The following is a 14,209-nucleotide window of genomic DNA, read 5'->3' as shown; positions in this document are numbered from 1 at the left end:
ATATAACAGATTAGGTTTCTCCACTTGCAGTTTATTTGGGTAGGGCTCAATCTTTAATAGAAAGAAGCCTGACAAGAGTCTCCTTAAAAAGGGCCAAATTCTGTCCTCATGTGTATGCCACTCCCAGTGATTAACTTTGTCTCTGATCGGCCCTGATCTAAGTGCTTAACCTTACTAGCGTGAGCAAGGATGCTGGAACAATTTGTGTAGTGGGGATGCTGAGAGCCATTGAACCAAACTGTGAACCCTGTGTATGATGGAGACCACTTCAAGCCAGGGGGTGCAGCAGTACCCCAGCACCTCTGAGCATGAGTAGCATCACTGAGCGGTGTATTAATAGTAGTAAAGTTAAGCATCTTCATAAGTGTATGAAAGACCTGGGTCTTTGAGGGTATGTCGCTCAAAGAACACCTTTTGTAAGTTTTTGAAGAAAGATGCTTATGATGCATTAATTCAGCCGATACAAAGCAGTTACTGTATATTATACAGAGCTAAAAACACAACAGCTACAAATTTTAAAATATCTGTTGAGGATTTTTGAAAGACTTTTTGCAGCAGAAAACCAAGAATTACGTTACAGAATTACGTTTTCCCCCTGTAATGATGTGTTAGTGCAGTATTAAGAAAACTGCACACCGAATAAGGAGAAACCCATGTTAACTAACTACAGAATATTAACATTATTTGCATGTTAAAATTAATTATATCAGAGCCTCTACATAATTTGAACTAGAAAATAAAAATGAAATATTAAACTTATCAATGAAAAATGAAGTTACTAATACTTTCAAAGCATTCTATAAATATGACATAATCAGAGCAAGTGGGTTTACCCAGATTTCTGAATGTCATATGGTAATCTGTTCAATTGTAAGCAGAAGTCAAATTTGATAGTAGTTGCAGTCTAATAATTTAGTGTAACATTTAACTAATTTTACATGGTACTCTGGACAGCTCCCCAGCCAAGGCTAACAGACAAGGACTATTATAGCTGAACTCACCAGGGACACACCTAATCTTCTGTACAAAAAGTTCTGACCTTCTCTTAGGCTCTCTATGTAGAACACTCTAAACAATATATTAATTTTACTAACTGACTTCAATTTTGCTAATTATCAATTTTGCTAAGTATAAGACTTTCTCAGCAGTCACTCTAAACGCTTATACACTTAGTAGTGCCCATTTACAGTATATGGTTAGTCTTTTGTAGCATAAATTTAAACAGCTCTGAAATGGAACTCTTGTATGTAACAAAAGATACATTACAAAGCTTGTCTAACCTACAACCCTATCTCTTTCTCTAAACCTCCCATGTGTTGTTTCTAGACTCTGTAAGGTGTAGAACTCTGCTACATTTGTTGCTCTGACATCCTGGCAGCTTTTTTTTTTTTTTTACATGTAATGGTTTTATTAGCTTCTGTAATTTTCAAAAAAGTTTTTCCTTCAGTATTTAGATTAGTTTTTCAAACATAAATTAGTTGGGGACCTGGTGTCACTATATAGTTCTCTGAAGATGCAAACAGGATGTTAGGAATAATTAAAGGGATAGAGAATAAGACTGAGAATATATTATTGCCCTTATATAAATCTGGTACGCCCACATCTCGAATACTGTGTACAGATGTGGTCTCCTCACCTCAAAAAGATATTCTAGCACTAGAAAAGGGTCAGAAAAGAGCAACTAAAATGATTAGGGGTTTAGAGAGGGTCCCATATGAGGAAAGATTAAAGAGGCTAGGACTCTTCAGTTTGGAAAAGAGGAGACTAAGGGGGGACATGATAGAGGTATATAAAATCATGAGTGATGTTGAGAAAGTGGATAAGGAAAAGTTATTTACTTATTCCCATAATACAAGAACTAGGGGTCACCAAATGAAATTAATAGGCAGCAGGTTTAAAACAAATAAAAGGAAGTTCTTCTTCAAACTCCTTACCTGAGGAGGTTGTGAAGGCTAGGACTATAACAATGTTTAAAAGGGGACTGGATAAATTCATGGTGGCTAAGTCCATAAATGGCTATTAGCCAGGATGGGTAAGAATGGTGTCCCTAGCCTCTGTTTGTCAGAGGATGGAGATGGATGGCAGGAGAGAGATCACTTGATCATTGCCTGTTAGGTTCACTCCCTCAGGGGCACCTGGCATTGGCCACTGTCGGTAGACAGATACTGGGCTAGATGGACCTTTGGTCTTACCCGGTACGGCCTTTCTTATGTTCTTATGTTCTTATGTTCTTATTCATAATTTTGCAGCAAAAATGCATCTACAGTAGAACCTCAGAGTTATGGAGACCTTGGGAATGGAGGTTGCCTGTAACTCTGAAATGATCTGTAACTCTGAAGAAGAGGTTACGGACTTCAGGCACATGGGGGCTTGGGACTGCAGTTGCAGGGCAGGTGGCGGATTGGGGCCCTGGATGGGGGGCGAGGCGGAGTTGGGGCACCAGGACTCCAGGCAGGGGGCTCAGGAGCTTCAGGGCAGCGGGCAGGGAGCATGAGCTCAGTGCTTTAGACCTGGGGGGAATGCTGGGGCTCGGGGTTTCAGCCCCACAGATCTGCTCCCATTTTCAGTGCCACGGGGAGTGCCAGAGCTCAGGGATCCACTCCTGGCTTCAGGGGGGAGGGCATTGGCATGCCAGGGCTCGGGGCTTTAGCTACGTGGGAAGTGCTGGGGCTGAAACTGGTGCTCCCCTCGCAGCTAAAACCCCGAGCCCTGGCACCCCCCACGGGCTGAAGCCAGGAACAGAGCCACATGGCTGAAGCCCAGAGCCCCAAACTCCCCCGCCCCCCGCAGTCTAAAGCCCTGAGCCCTGGTGCTCCCAAGGGACAGAAGCTCTGAGGGCCTTCCCCCCGCCCAGAGTCCTGATCCCCCCCACCCTGCGGCTGCAGCCCCTAACCCCCTGTGGCTGCAGCCCCGGGCTTTGGGGCTAAAGTCCCACGGCAGTACAGTATTTGCTTTTATTTATTTATTTATTTATTTTTGGTCTGCACTGCTGCCTGATTGAGGATTTCTGATTTCACATGGTGTCCGGTTGACTGGTAAGTCCATAACTCTAGTGTTCATATCTTTGAGGTTCCGCCAGGGGCATAGCCACGGGTGGGCCGTGGCCCATCCACTTAGCATCCAGGCCCACCCAAATCTGAGCAGGGTGTAGTGCTGCCAAAGTGGCCCAGAGCGTCACTTGGGCATGTGAAATCCAGGACCGAGCTATGTGCGCGCCCTTCCGAAAGCTATGCTCTGGCAGCTCTGCCCTGCCATTTCCTGAGCCGCCCCATATGTGTGCCCGACTCAGCAGGTGAAGCTCTGTGTCTGGGGGCAGCAGGGCCAGGAAGAGGGCCTGGTGCTGGAGGAGAAGCTGAGCTAGCATAGTCTGTCATTGCCTGCCCACCCGAAAGTTGGGGCCCTGCGTTCCACTGTATTAACAAATTTGTCATTGATAAGGAATACACCATTTTATAGCTGTGAAGGGGTTGACTCACTGTTAGCACCTTCTTGTGGCCAGGCATGGCATAGCAGCTCTCTTCCCATTGGGGACTTCCTGCTGATGGTTGCCCCACCTCTGTGGTGGTCTGCATCTTCCTGTGACTCGGCCCTCTGTCCAGGTCACTTTAAAGTCTCTTCCTTTCCAGGGTAATCCATGAACAAAAAGAAGGGGGAATTAACACAAATAGGAAATGGAGGGGAATTATTCCCTCTCAAGGTACATCAGAATTTGGCTCTCAGGAAAGGGCCATTGGGGAGCACTCATCTGAGGAGCTCCTACCTTCAGTCAGCCCTTTCCTCAGGAGTTGAGGGTCTGTTCTCTTACTGGTTGTGGCAACAGGTACGCTTCTTTGCTTCTCTTTTAAGCTCCTCCTCTATGCATGTGCATATATTGCAGGTGTGGTATGAAGCTGCCTGAGCCCAGAGCAGCTCTTTAGTCCCTTGTTGTCCGGAGTGGGGTTTGTATAACCCATCACAATAGCCTGCTGTTCTTGGCCCGCCTGAAGTCTTGTAGTGCATTATATAAGATCACAACAAGCGTGGCTGCTTAAGTCTAACACTAAATTATTTACTCTTATTGATTTGTGACATCTTACATGTGACTTAGTACAATATTACAGAAAAGGACAGATTCTCCTGTTACATGAGTAACCTAATTGACGTCAGTGGAGTTACTGTTCCAGAACCTCTGCTGGTGTAAATGAGTGTAGCATAATGAATCATTGTATTTACAAAGTTAAAGAATTTAGACTCAACACACACAATTAAGTTAGTGATAACAGTCATGTTAGTGGGCATATAGAAAGTAGATTAAACTGGGACAGGCATACATGTAGCAAGAGTTTCTTTAGAGTCAATTTAAAATATTGGCCTAAAAGTCCCCCAGGGAAGAGGACTACTCACAGTGCACTAAGTATATGTAATTCTTTGCAGGATTGTGGGCAGAGACTGAAGTTGCTAAATGGGACATCAGGTAACTGTCACACTCTCTTTGGGGTTCTCAGCACTGAGGATGGAATTTGAAAATAAGCTGTCATAAATTGTAGGTACTGTTTTATATCTAACTACTTGATTTTATGTATGTTATGACAAGTTCTATGAAAATACTACAACAAAAAGGTAAATTAATTTTTCTATGGAAACACAATGTATTGTTAGATGTATTATCTGCTGTTCAGCTGTGGTATACAATGGCTTTATTCATGTGCAGTTCTAGCTCTATCATCAGATTTTATGACAGAGTGAATGAAATACAAGATACACTTCAACCCACATGTTTTATCTTGGTATTAAAAACCTCATCCTTTTTTAAACAGCTAGATAAATGTGGATCCTATTCATTCTTCTTTCTTGTTCAGATGATCAAATAATTAGTATTAGTTACTGAGGGTATGTCTACACTGAATTAGACACCCACAACTGGCCTACACCAGTTGACTAGGGCTTATGCTAAAAGGCTTTTTAATGGAGGTTTAGACATTCAGGCTTGGGCAGGTGCCTGGGTTCAAATCTCTGTGGGGTGATAGGGTCTGAGCTCAGGCTGCAGCCTGAGCCTGAACATCTACATTATAATTAAACAACCTCTTAGCCCAAGTCAGCTGCAGGTGTCTAACTGCAGTGCAGATATACCCAAACTGACTCACCAGCTTATGCACCACCTTGTGGCTTGGTGCTGTGTTATAGGGCTTTCTCTTTATGTGGCCCCACTGGCTGGCCATTCAGGTCTGCTGCTAGCCCACCTGGTTTTGTGACTCAGCACTCCAGCCAGGTCGTGTTTAGTCTCACCACTTTCAGGGAAAACCAGAGTTCAACTCAACAGTACTGCCATGACTGTACATCAGGTCATCAGCTCAGATCCAAGCTCCGGAGTCCTGATCCTTTTATCAGGGTCTTCATGCTAGCCTCCGTGGGTGAGGCTGTACAGGAACCCCGTCCCTCCCTCCACCCTGGATTCCAAACCCAGGGAGCCTGTAACAAGGGGTTGTTCATCTCATCAGATCTCTTGCTGCTTCTGTGGACTGCTTCCTATATCAGCCCACCTTCTCAGGGGGGTTGCATTGTTGTCTGGGATCTGCTCTAGGGTTAGGCCTCTAATCCCAATTTCCAAGGTGACAAAGGAACGAAAACTAAATTAACAGAAATAAAAACTAGCCCCAGCCCTTCTGTCCTGAAAGGGTCTTTCAACCGCTGTATTACTGCTCCACATTTGCAGGAAACCTAAGAGAGCTTGGCTCTCTGGTTTGCTTATTTCTGGGAGTTGAGAGTGAGACATCAGTCCAATCTCCCAGGGCTGGGGCCTTCTGATCAGGGCTTCTCCTGGCATTCCCAACACTATTACTACCGTGTCTAAAGGGAATACAAGAACACTAGCTTAAAGTACCCACTGCTCTTCAGAGTAAAGGAAGAATGGCTACTAACACCAAAAAAATGGAAATTAAATGAACATCCAAAACAGAATTAGTTTGATAGTAAGCTCGTAAAGACAGGGTCCATAACTGAGGTTTATAAAGGACTGCATATAAGTAATGTTCTAAAAATAAAAATGGCTACATCCTGCTTTCCTATTCATTCTGGTATAGATGTACATTATAATTGGGCTCCTTCAACTTTAGCAGCTTTCAGTATTAGTTCTGTATACCCACACAGCAGGGTAGTTTGTGATACAGGCGCCAACTTTCCTTGGGTTTTTTTGGGTGTGCCTCTGTAGTACAGTTAAAGCATTTTAATTTTCCTGGTATACATTTTATTTAATGAATGTACATTAGCATTCTGAAAATACCTATCAAAATACATTTCACTTAAGTCTACATCAGAGCCTAGCCCTATACAAATTACAATAAAAAATCTGAAGTGAAATATGTAGAGTGAATATTAACAATACCTAACTCATTTACACTATAATTCTGTCCTTTAAACTTCCAAATTCTTTAGCAGAATATAAAATACTTTAGAAAGATGTTACAGATCTTCTTTATTTTCATTCCTCTGTAAAATTAAAAAAAAAAAAAAGTAAATGTCAAGACAAACTGGTATTTTCATATACTAAATTGTGATACAAGATCTAGTACACATTATATAACAAGGTTAAGAGGAAGAATACCTGATAGTTGTTCAAAACATGCTTCAAATACACCTCTACCCTGATATAATGCTGTCCTTGGGAGCCAAAAAATCTTACTGCATTATAGGTGAAACCGCGTTATATCGAACTTGCTTTGATCCGCCGGAGCACGCAGCCCTGCCGCCCTGGAGCGCTGCTTTACCACGTTATATCCGAATTCGTGTTATATCGGGTCATGTTATATTGGGGTAGAGGTGTATTAGCTAATCAATTATAATCCTTCATACCCTTGCATAAGGGGTAAATAAAAATCATCTTTATTTTACAGATAAAGAAAACTGATATACACATAGAGAAACTTGCCCCAGGCCAAACAAGTCATTCTCAGAGAGAAATTAGAACTCAAGAATTCCTGGCTTCCAGTCCCTAGTCAATATGTTGGACTATCTTAGGGATTTTGGGTGAGATTATCACTCCTGGCCCTTGTATTCTGAGTAATGGGGCGGGAATGACACTAAGGAGTTCTAAAAGTCCTAGATGTAGTTCTCTCACAGCACCGGGCTTGAAGAAGACAGTCACAGTGAGCAACAGGCTGCTCCAGCTTAGGCAGCCTACTAGGGCTGTCTTACAGCATGGCTACACTTGCAGATGTAGAGCGCTTTGAATTAAACCAGCCCTCATAGAGCGCAGTAGGGAAAGCACTGCAATCTGTCCACACTGACAGCTGCAAGCGCACTGGCATGGCCACATTAGCAGCTCTTGCAACGGACACAGAGCAGTGCATTGTGGTAGCTATCCCAGCATGCAAGTGGCTGCAACATGCTTTTCAAATGAGGAGGGTGGGGTGGAGTGTGACAGGGAGTGTGTTGTGTGTATGTGGGGGGGAGAGAGAGTGGGTTTTGGTGGGGCTGAGAGCATGTCAGCATGCTGTCTTGTAAGTTCAGACAGCAGCAGACCCCCCTCTCCCCTCCACCTCTCTCTCTCACACACAGCATTCCACAGTAATGGTTGCTTTGTCTTGGAGCAGATAAGCATGCCGGCTGTCAAAAACAGAGCTTTCAAAGGACATATCAGCATGCCTGCCGTGATTCCAAAACAATGACAAGAATGGCCACTTGACTTGGGATTATGGGACATTTCCGGAGGCTGATCAGAGCGTAGTAATGCAACACTTCGTTCACACTGACGCCTGGGCGTTTCAGCCAATGCGCAGCAAGTGTTAATCTTCTCACCAAGGTGGAGTACCAGGAGCGCTCTAGCCCTGGAGTCAGAGCACTCTACGTGCCTTGCCAGTGTGGACGGGTAGTGAGCTAGGGCGCCTGGGGCTGCTTTGATGCACTCTAACTCGCAAGCGTAGCCAAGCCCTCAGTTACAAGAGGGAGCAGCCTGAACTGGGAGGCCACAAAAGGTGGCTTACAGTCACTTTAGCCCTTTTGCTCCCTGGGCTGCAACTTCTGTGACGTGCCTCAAAGGCACAGCACAAAATCTCACACTTTTGTCATTTCACAGCAAAACTGAAAATGCAATTAGAGGTTACAATTCAAATCAGTTTTTAACTTTAGCATAAAGAGACTATTAGAAAATTAAGTTTCCCTTACATGTGTCTGTAACTTGCGGTATTTTTTAGCAAGATCAACGTTTGTCCGTCCTTTCTGAAATGGGTAGGACCACAAAATTGAATTCCAGTGATAGCCCATTTTCCTTACACCACTCAAAAGATAGTTTACTTCTTCTGTTGTAAAATCTTTCCGGATTCTTCGTTTACTCTTTTTTAAAGCTCTTGCATGTGTGTCCAATGAAAGACTTTCAGTGCTCTGTAAGTATTTATTTTGACTTATTTAAAAATTATGTAAAAGTATATAGCGTTGAAGTGGAAATACCATTTAACATAATTATTAAATGTTAGTTCTTATGTTATAGAGGCCTACAGAATAACAGAAGGAGAGGTTACTTATCCTGTACAATAACTGTGCCCCATGCACTTTTGAGCAGAGATTTGGTAGCTGCACCTGGTCTGCACATACACCCTAACTATTCTTGTGCCCCATACCAAAGATATATAGGGCAGTGTTGGGTGAACCACCCTCAGTTCCTTCTCTACCACAAAGTCCCTTCAAGATAAGACTCTCATGCAAAGGAAAAAGAGGACGGATAGTGGAACATCCACAGGGATATTACTCAAAGAATTCCAGTTACTGTATAGGGTGAGCAATCTCTCCTTCAAGTTATGTCCCTATGAGTGCTCCACTTCAGCTGATTCCTAAGCAGTACTCCCTGAAGGTGGAAGCTTCAGAACCTGCTCTAAGATGGTCTGTAGAACTGCAGTACAAAGATAGCATCTGTCCTGGAGGCATGCAGTAAGGCATAGTGTTTTGAGAAGGTGTAAATCAAAGCCTCAGTGGCAGCTTTGCATATTTTTGTAATGGGCACATTCTTCAACATGGAAATGGAAGTAGATTGAGATCTGGTGGTATGGGCTATAACCCTAGGAACAGGGTGATTAGCAGCCTCATAACAAGAGAGGATACAACTTTGGGTGGAAACAGATATCCCTTTAACTCTGGCAGCAAAAGAGACAAAATTCTGGGTGTGATCCTTAGCAGGACCGGCTCTAGGCACCAGCAAAACAAGCAGGTGCTTGGGGCAGCACATTTCCAGGGGTGGCATTCTGGCTGCCTTCTTCAAAAAGTCCAGCATCAAGCCCCAGCTCTCCTCAGGCAACAAAGTGCCCAGCAACTGCCTGGATGTGTCCGGCAGCGGCCCTCCGGCTACTGCTACAAAGTCTGCCTGACCCAGAGTCCGCCAAGAGCAACTTCATGTTCCTACAGCCCGAGTCCCCTGAGGAACAGCGAGAAAGCCGCGGGGAACTTACCAGGGCCGGGCAGGAAGCCCCGAGCGGCCAGTAACACCGTCAGTGCCACCAGCCAGGTAACCCTGCGCTGCAGTACAGCCAGTGGGGTTCAGGGAGACACACCAGGAGAGAGCGCCATGAAATACCACCCCGTCCAAGGGTTAGCCCAGCTTTCCCCTTCTTCTTTCCTGCCCCTGCCTCCTTGGAAATGAATCTGAGCCGGGGGAAATCCTTTCATTCAGGCGCAACTTTCTAAAGATAATGACCCGATCCTTTGATCAAGTGGCAGTGTCGGAATTAGCACCCGACACACAGCAGGCAATTCTCCAGCACGCTCCTTACCCAGGTCAGTTAATGATTTGGGGAACATCAGGCTCATTTTAAATGAGCGAAAGTAGCGGAGCGCTCAGAAGCAGCAGCCCAGCTCCTAGTAAGACTGAAATACGGAGCATGCCCAGGAAAGCCAAGGGCTGTCTCAAGAGATAACTGTCCCCTTTGGAGGGCTCTCGCTCAGCCTCCGATTGCGGCTATTATTTTGTTTGACTAGGTGCGGTACTGATGCAGCATTGGGCAACGACTAGCATTGGGCAACGACTGCATCCGAATCTGCTTGAGCCCAATGCTGCATCAGTACCGCACCCAGTCAAACAAAACAAAACAACAACATTGCAAAGTGCAAACGTGTAAAAGCCAAAAAAAAAGGGGTGGGGGCATTTTTTTGCTTGGGGTGGCAAAAAACCTAGAGCCGGCCCTGGTCCTTAGGGTTTGGTCCTGTCCAGATAAAAGGCCAACACACCCCTAATGGCTAAGGTGTGGAGGGCAGCTTCCTTCACAGATTGTACAGAAATTGCTAAATTAGCCCAATATCATTATTTTTCCAATAAAGGAGAGATGGAAGTGAGAATCTGAACCTGGTCTCATGTTTGGTGAGGCTCATAGCCCTCCTGAACTGCTGCCTTGACAGCAGAATAGCCAATGCATGTGCAGTGTCTCTCAGAGACCTTACCTCCTTAAGCTCTGTGATTCACTGCCTATTAATGAAACCAGAGGCGGTGGTGGAAACTATGGCAGGGAGACGATTTCTGAAGAGCCCTGTCCCATCCTCCCTTCTCTGACCACATTGACCTGCCTAGCGTGCCCCCTCACCAGGGGAGCACTCAAGCCCCAGCTGCCCCATCCTGACTCAACCATCTGTCAGCCCCAGCCCTCCACTCTGTGGCCACAGGGACCAGGTATTGGGCAGAAGGGGAGACCCAGGGGTGGTTAAAGGAGAGTGAAGGGCTGAAAAAAAAGTACTACTAAATACATCCCTAGTATAAGTGGGTGTAACTGCACTGACAATCAATGGAGATGTACCTGTTTACACTAGGGTTCAACTTGGTCATTCATCCTGGTGCTGGGTTCCTGTTACAAGTGACTACACTAATAACAATAAAGATATTTTAAAAAACCACACAGGTATTGACTTTATTTGGATTTTTATGCAAATATATAAGGGTATTATCTGGCCTCACAACTTACCTCATCTTCATCAAATGAATATTTATTTTTCTCATTCAAGCCTTGATATTCTATGTAGTGTCTCTCTCTGACTGTTTGTTTCCTCAAGTGTGTGTCTTGGTTTGTTTGGAGAGCTGTGGAGTTATGAACAAGGCCATCTGTTTGTTAATTTAAACTAACTGAAATCTAAGATAGAACTGAATGGGGTAATCTGAAGCAGCAGTTCTTCTAACAAAAGTTGAAGTGTGAATGTTACTTATTTTATAAATTCTAATACTCAGATAATATAAAAGTATCTTTTCTCCAGCATTAAGGCTACATCAATGTCACTGATGCATTAAATATGCAAGGGGTTATATCTTAGGTGCAGTAGAAGTAACTAATCAACAGATGACAGAAGACCATGCTCACAAGTCACATCTGTATTTATTAGAGTTGAAAGATAATAGTATATATCATTTTAAATTCTCATACCTTGATCTCCAATGATGAGCATAGATTTGTGAAGCACAGCCAGTTGCAATGCCCTCAACCAGAGACAGAATAAAATTGATTTTACAACTTCCTGAATTCTGTGATTAATTTTATGGTAATACTCACCTTTTGTGTATGTAGGTATTAAGTTATATTTTTCTTGGAAATTAATATTTTTGTTGAAGTTGTCATCTATAATTGAAATACGACTTTGGGTTTTCTTCATAGGAGTCAAACAAATACCTTTTAAAACACAACAAACAAGGTAATGATTTAGGAACCAAAATTCAAGGGAAGACTCTCTTCCCAGCTATATTATTAATTTAGCTGTGCTGGACTAGAAGAATGTGCCAGGCAGGAAACCTTTGCCTTCCAGATGCCATGTCATATCAATCTAAAGGGGGTGATGACTTGAAAATAATCAGTAATTTGGAAAAGGTTATGCTGGCAGGCCAGTCCCTCTGGGGAAAAATAACCAATTTTGGAGTCTGGAGAATAAATGAACCAATTAACTAGTAACTTGGTATCAGCAATTTGTTAATTTGGACACTAATATAAACCCAAGATTTTCAAAAGTAAGAGCCTAAAGTTAGGTTCTTAAGTAAGTGGCCTGATTTTCAAAAGCATTGAGCACTAATTGACTTCAGTGGGTACTGCTGCATGCTCAGTAAATTTGAAAATCAGGGCACTTATTTAGGAGCCTAAATATGGATTTTGGAACATAACTTTGGGCTATTTTAAACTGTGGTCATTAATAATACAAAACAGTGTCAGTCACTAGCACTGTATGGATATGGTTGGTGCTGTGTCAAAATGAAGTGATTGTGGTATCTTAAAGTGAGAATCCCTCATGAATTATCTTAAAAGTAGAAATAAGAGTTCTCATATTTTATGGGGTAAACTGACACACTGATCCACACCCATTAGACTGAAATTTATTACAGAGAGATTGTGAACTAAAATTAGAGGCTGAGATATGGGCTGGGAGTTTCAATCCAATTCTTAATGCAGATTAGGGCTGTTGATTAACTGCAGTTAACTCGTGATCAACAAAAAAAATTGTGATTAGTCAGTTTTAATCACACTCTTGAACAATAAGAGTACCCATTAATAAATTTCAAATATTTTGGATGTTTTTCTACATTTTCATATATATAGATTTCAATTACAACACAGAATACAGAGTGTATATTATTTTTTATTACAAATATTTGCATTGTAAAAGTGATAAAGAAAAGAAATAGTATTTTTCAATTCACCTCATACAAGTATTGTAGTGCAATCTCTTTGGTATGAAAGTGCAACTTACAAATGTAGGGTTTTTTGTTACATAAATGCACTCAAAAACGAAACAATATAAAACTTCAGAGCCTACAACTCCACTCAGTCCTACTTCTTGTTCAGCCAATCGCGAAGACAAACAAGTTTGTTTACATTTACAGGAGATAATGCTGCAGTCTTCTTATTTACAATGTCACCAGAAAGTGAGAACGGGCATTTGCATGGCATTTTTTTAGCCGGCATTGCAAGGTATTTATGTGCCAGATATGCTAAACATTAGTATGTTCCTTCGTGCTTCAGCCACCTTTTCAGAGGACATGTTTCCATGCTGATGATGCTCGTTAAAAATAATAATGTATTAATTAAATTTGTGACTGAACTCCTTCAGGGAGAATTGTATGTCTCCTGCTCCGTTTTACCTGCATTCTGCCATATGTTTCATGTTATAGAAGTCTCGGATTATGACCCAGCACATGTTGCTCATTTTAAGAACACTTTCTCTGCAGATTTGACAAAACGCAAAGAAGGTACCAATGTGAGATTTCTAAAGATAGCTACAGCACTTGACCCAAGGTTTAAGAATCTGAAGTGCCTTCCAAAATCTGAGAGGGATGAGGTGTGGAGCATGCTTTCAGAAGTCTTAGAAGAGCAACACTCTGATGCAAAAACCTGAACTACCAAAAAAGAAAATCAACCTTCTGCTGGTGTCATCTGACTCAAATAATGAAAATGAACATGTGTCGGTCCACACTGCTTTGGATTGTTATCGAGCAGAACATGTCATCAGCATGGACGCATGTCCCTGGAATGGTGATTGAAGCATGAAGGGACATATGAATCTTTAGCACATCTGGCACGTAAACATCTTGCTATGCCGACTACAATAGTGCCATGAGAATGCCTATTCTCACTTTCAGGTGACCTTGTAAACAAGAAGTGGGCAGCATTATCTCCTGCAAATGTAAACAAACTTGTTTGTCTGACGGATTGGCTGAACAAGAAGTAGGATGGAGTAGATTTTCAGACTAACATTTTACATTGTTTTATTTTTGAACACAGGGTTTTTTTGTACATAATTCTACATTTGTAAGTTCAACTTTCATGATAAAGAGATTGCACAACTGTACTTTTATTAGGTGAAAAATACTATTTCTTTTGTTTTTTTACAGTGCAAATATTTGTAATAAAAATAAATATAAAGTGAGCACTGTACACTTTGTATTCTGTGTTGTAATTGAAATCAATTTGAAAATAGAAAACATCAACAAAATTTAAATAAATGGTATTCTATTATTAACAGTGCGATTAATTGCACAATTAATTTTTTTAATCACTTGACAGCCCCAGTGCAGATGTATACATCACACCAAGATTGCTCTTATCACAAATGGCAGCAGTAACCAATAAAGGGAATAAAGGGAAAGAGGCTAAAGAATGAATGAGCCATGAATATTTAACTCCCTTCTCATTCTGAAAGTTGTTGGTACATGTCAGGTTTATGCAAATGATTGGGAGGCAGTTTCAGGGGCAACTGCTGCTGTCCTGCACTGTACCTGTTCTGT

The 14,209-nt window shown here is 42.4% G+C and overlaps 1 protein-coding gene across 11 annotated transcripts in view; it reads right to left on the bottom strand.

The window, feature by feature from the left end:
- Positions 1 to 6,200: 6,200 nt before the first annotated feature.
- Positions 6,201 to 14,209, bottom strand: part of TERB1 (telomere repeat binding bouquet formation protein 1) — a 57,010-nt gene continuing 49,001 nt past the window's right edge. For 10 of the 11 annotated variants that reach the window (XM_039502588.1, XM_039502586.1, XM_039502589.1 and 7 more), the window contains 4 exons: positions 11,493 to 11,609; positions 10,914 to 11,026; positions 8,140 to 8,355; positions 6,201 to 6,465 (listed from right to left, as the gene is read on the bottom strand). In XM_039502588.1, coding sequence (XP_039358522.1) covers positions 6,439 to 6,465; positions 8,140 to 8,355; positions 10,914 to 11,026; positions 11,493 to 11,609 — 473 coding nt within the window. In that variant the 3' untranslated portion in view covers positions 6,201 to 6,438. The remainder of the gene's footprint in view (positions 6,466 to 8,139; positions 8,356 to 10,913; positions 11,027 to 11,492; positions 11,610 to 14,209) is intronic. The other variant, XM_039502593.1, reaches the window with a different exon arrangement.

Source organism: Mauremys reevesii, linkage group 16 (genome assembly GCF_016161935.1).
Source record: "Mauremys reevesii isolate NIE-2019 linkage group 16, ASM1616193v1, whole genome shotgun sequence".
NCBI lineage: Eukaryota > Metazoa > Chordata > Testudines > Geoemydidae > Mauremys > Mauremys reevesii.
Note: the sequence above shows the minus strand (reverse complement) of the source record. Positions and strands in the feature narration are given on the sequence as shown.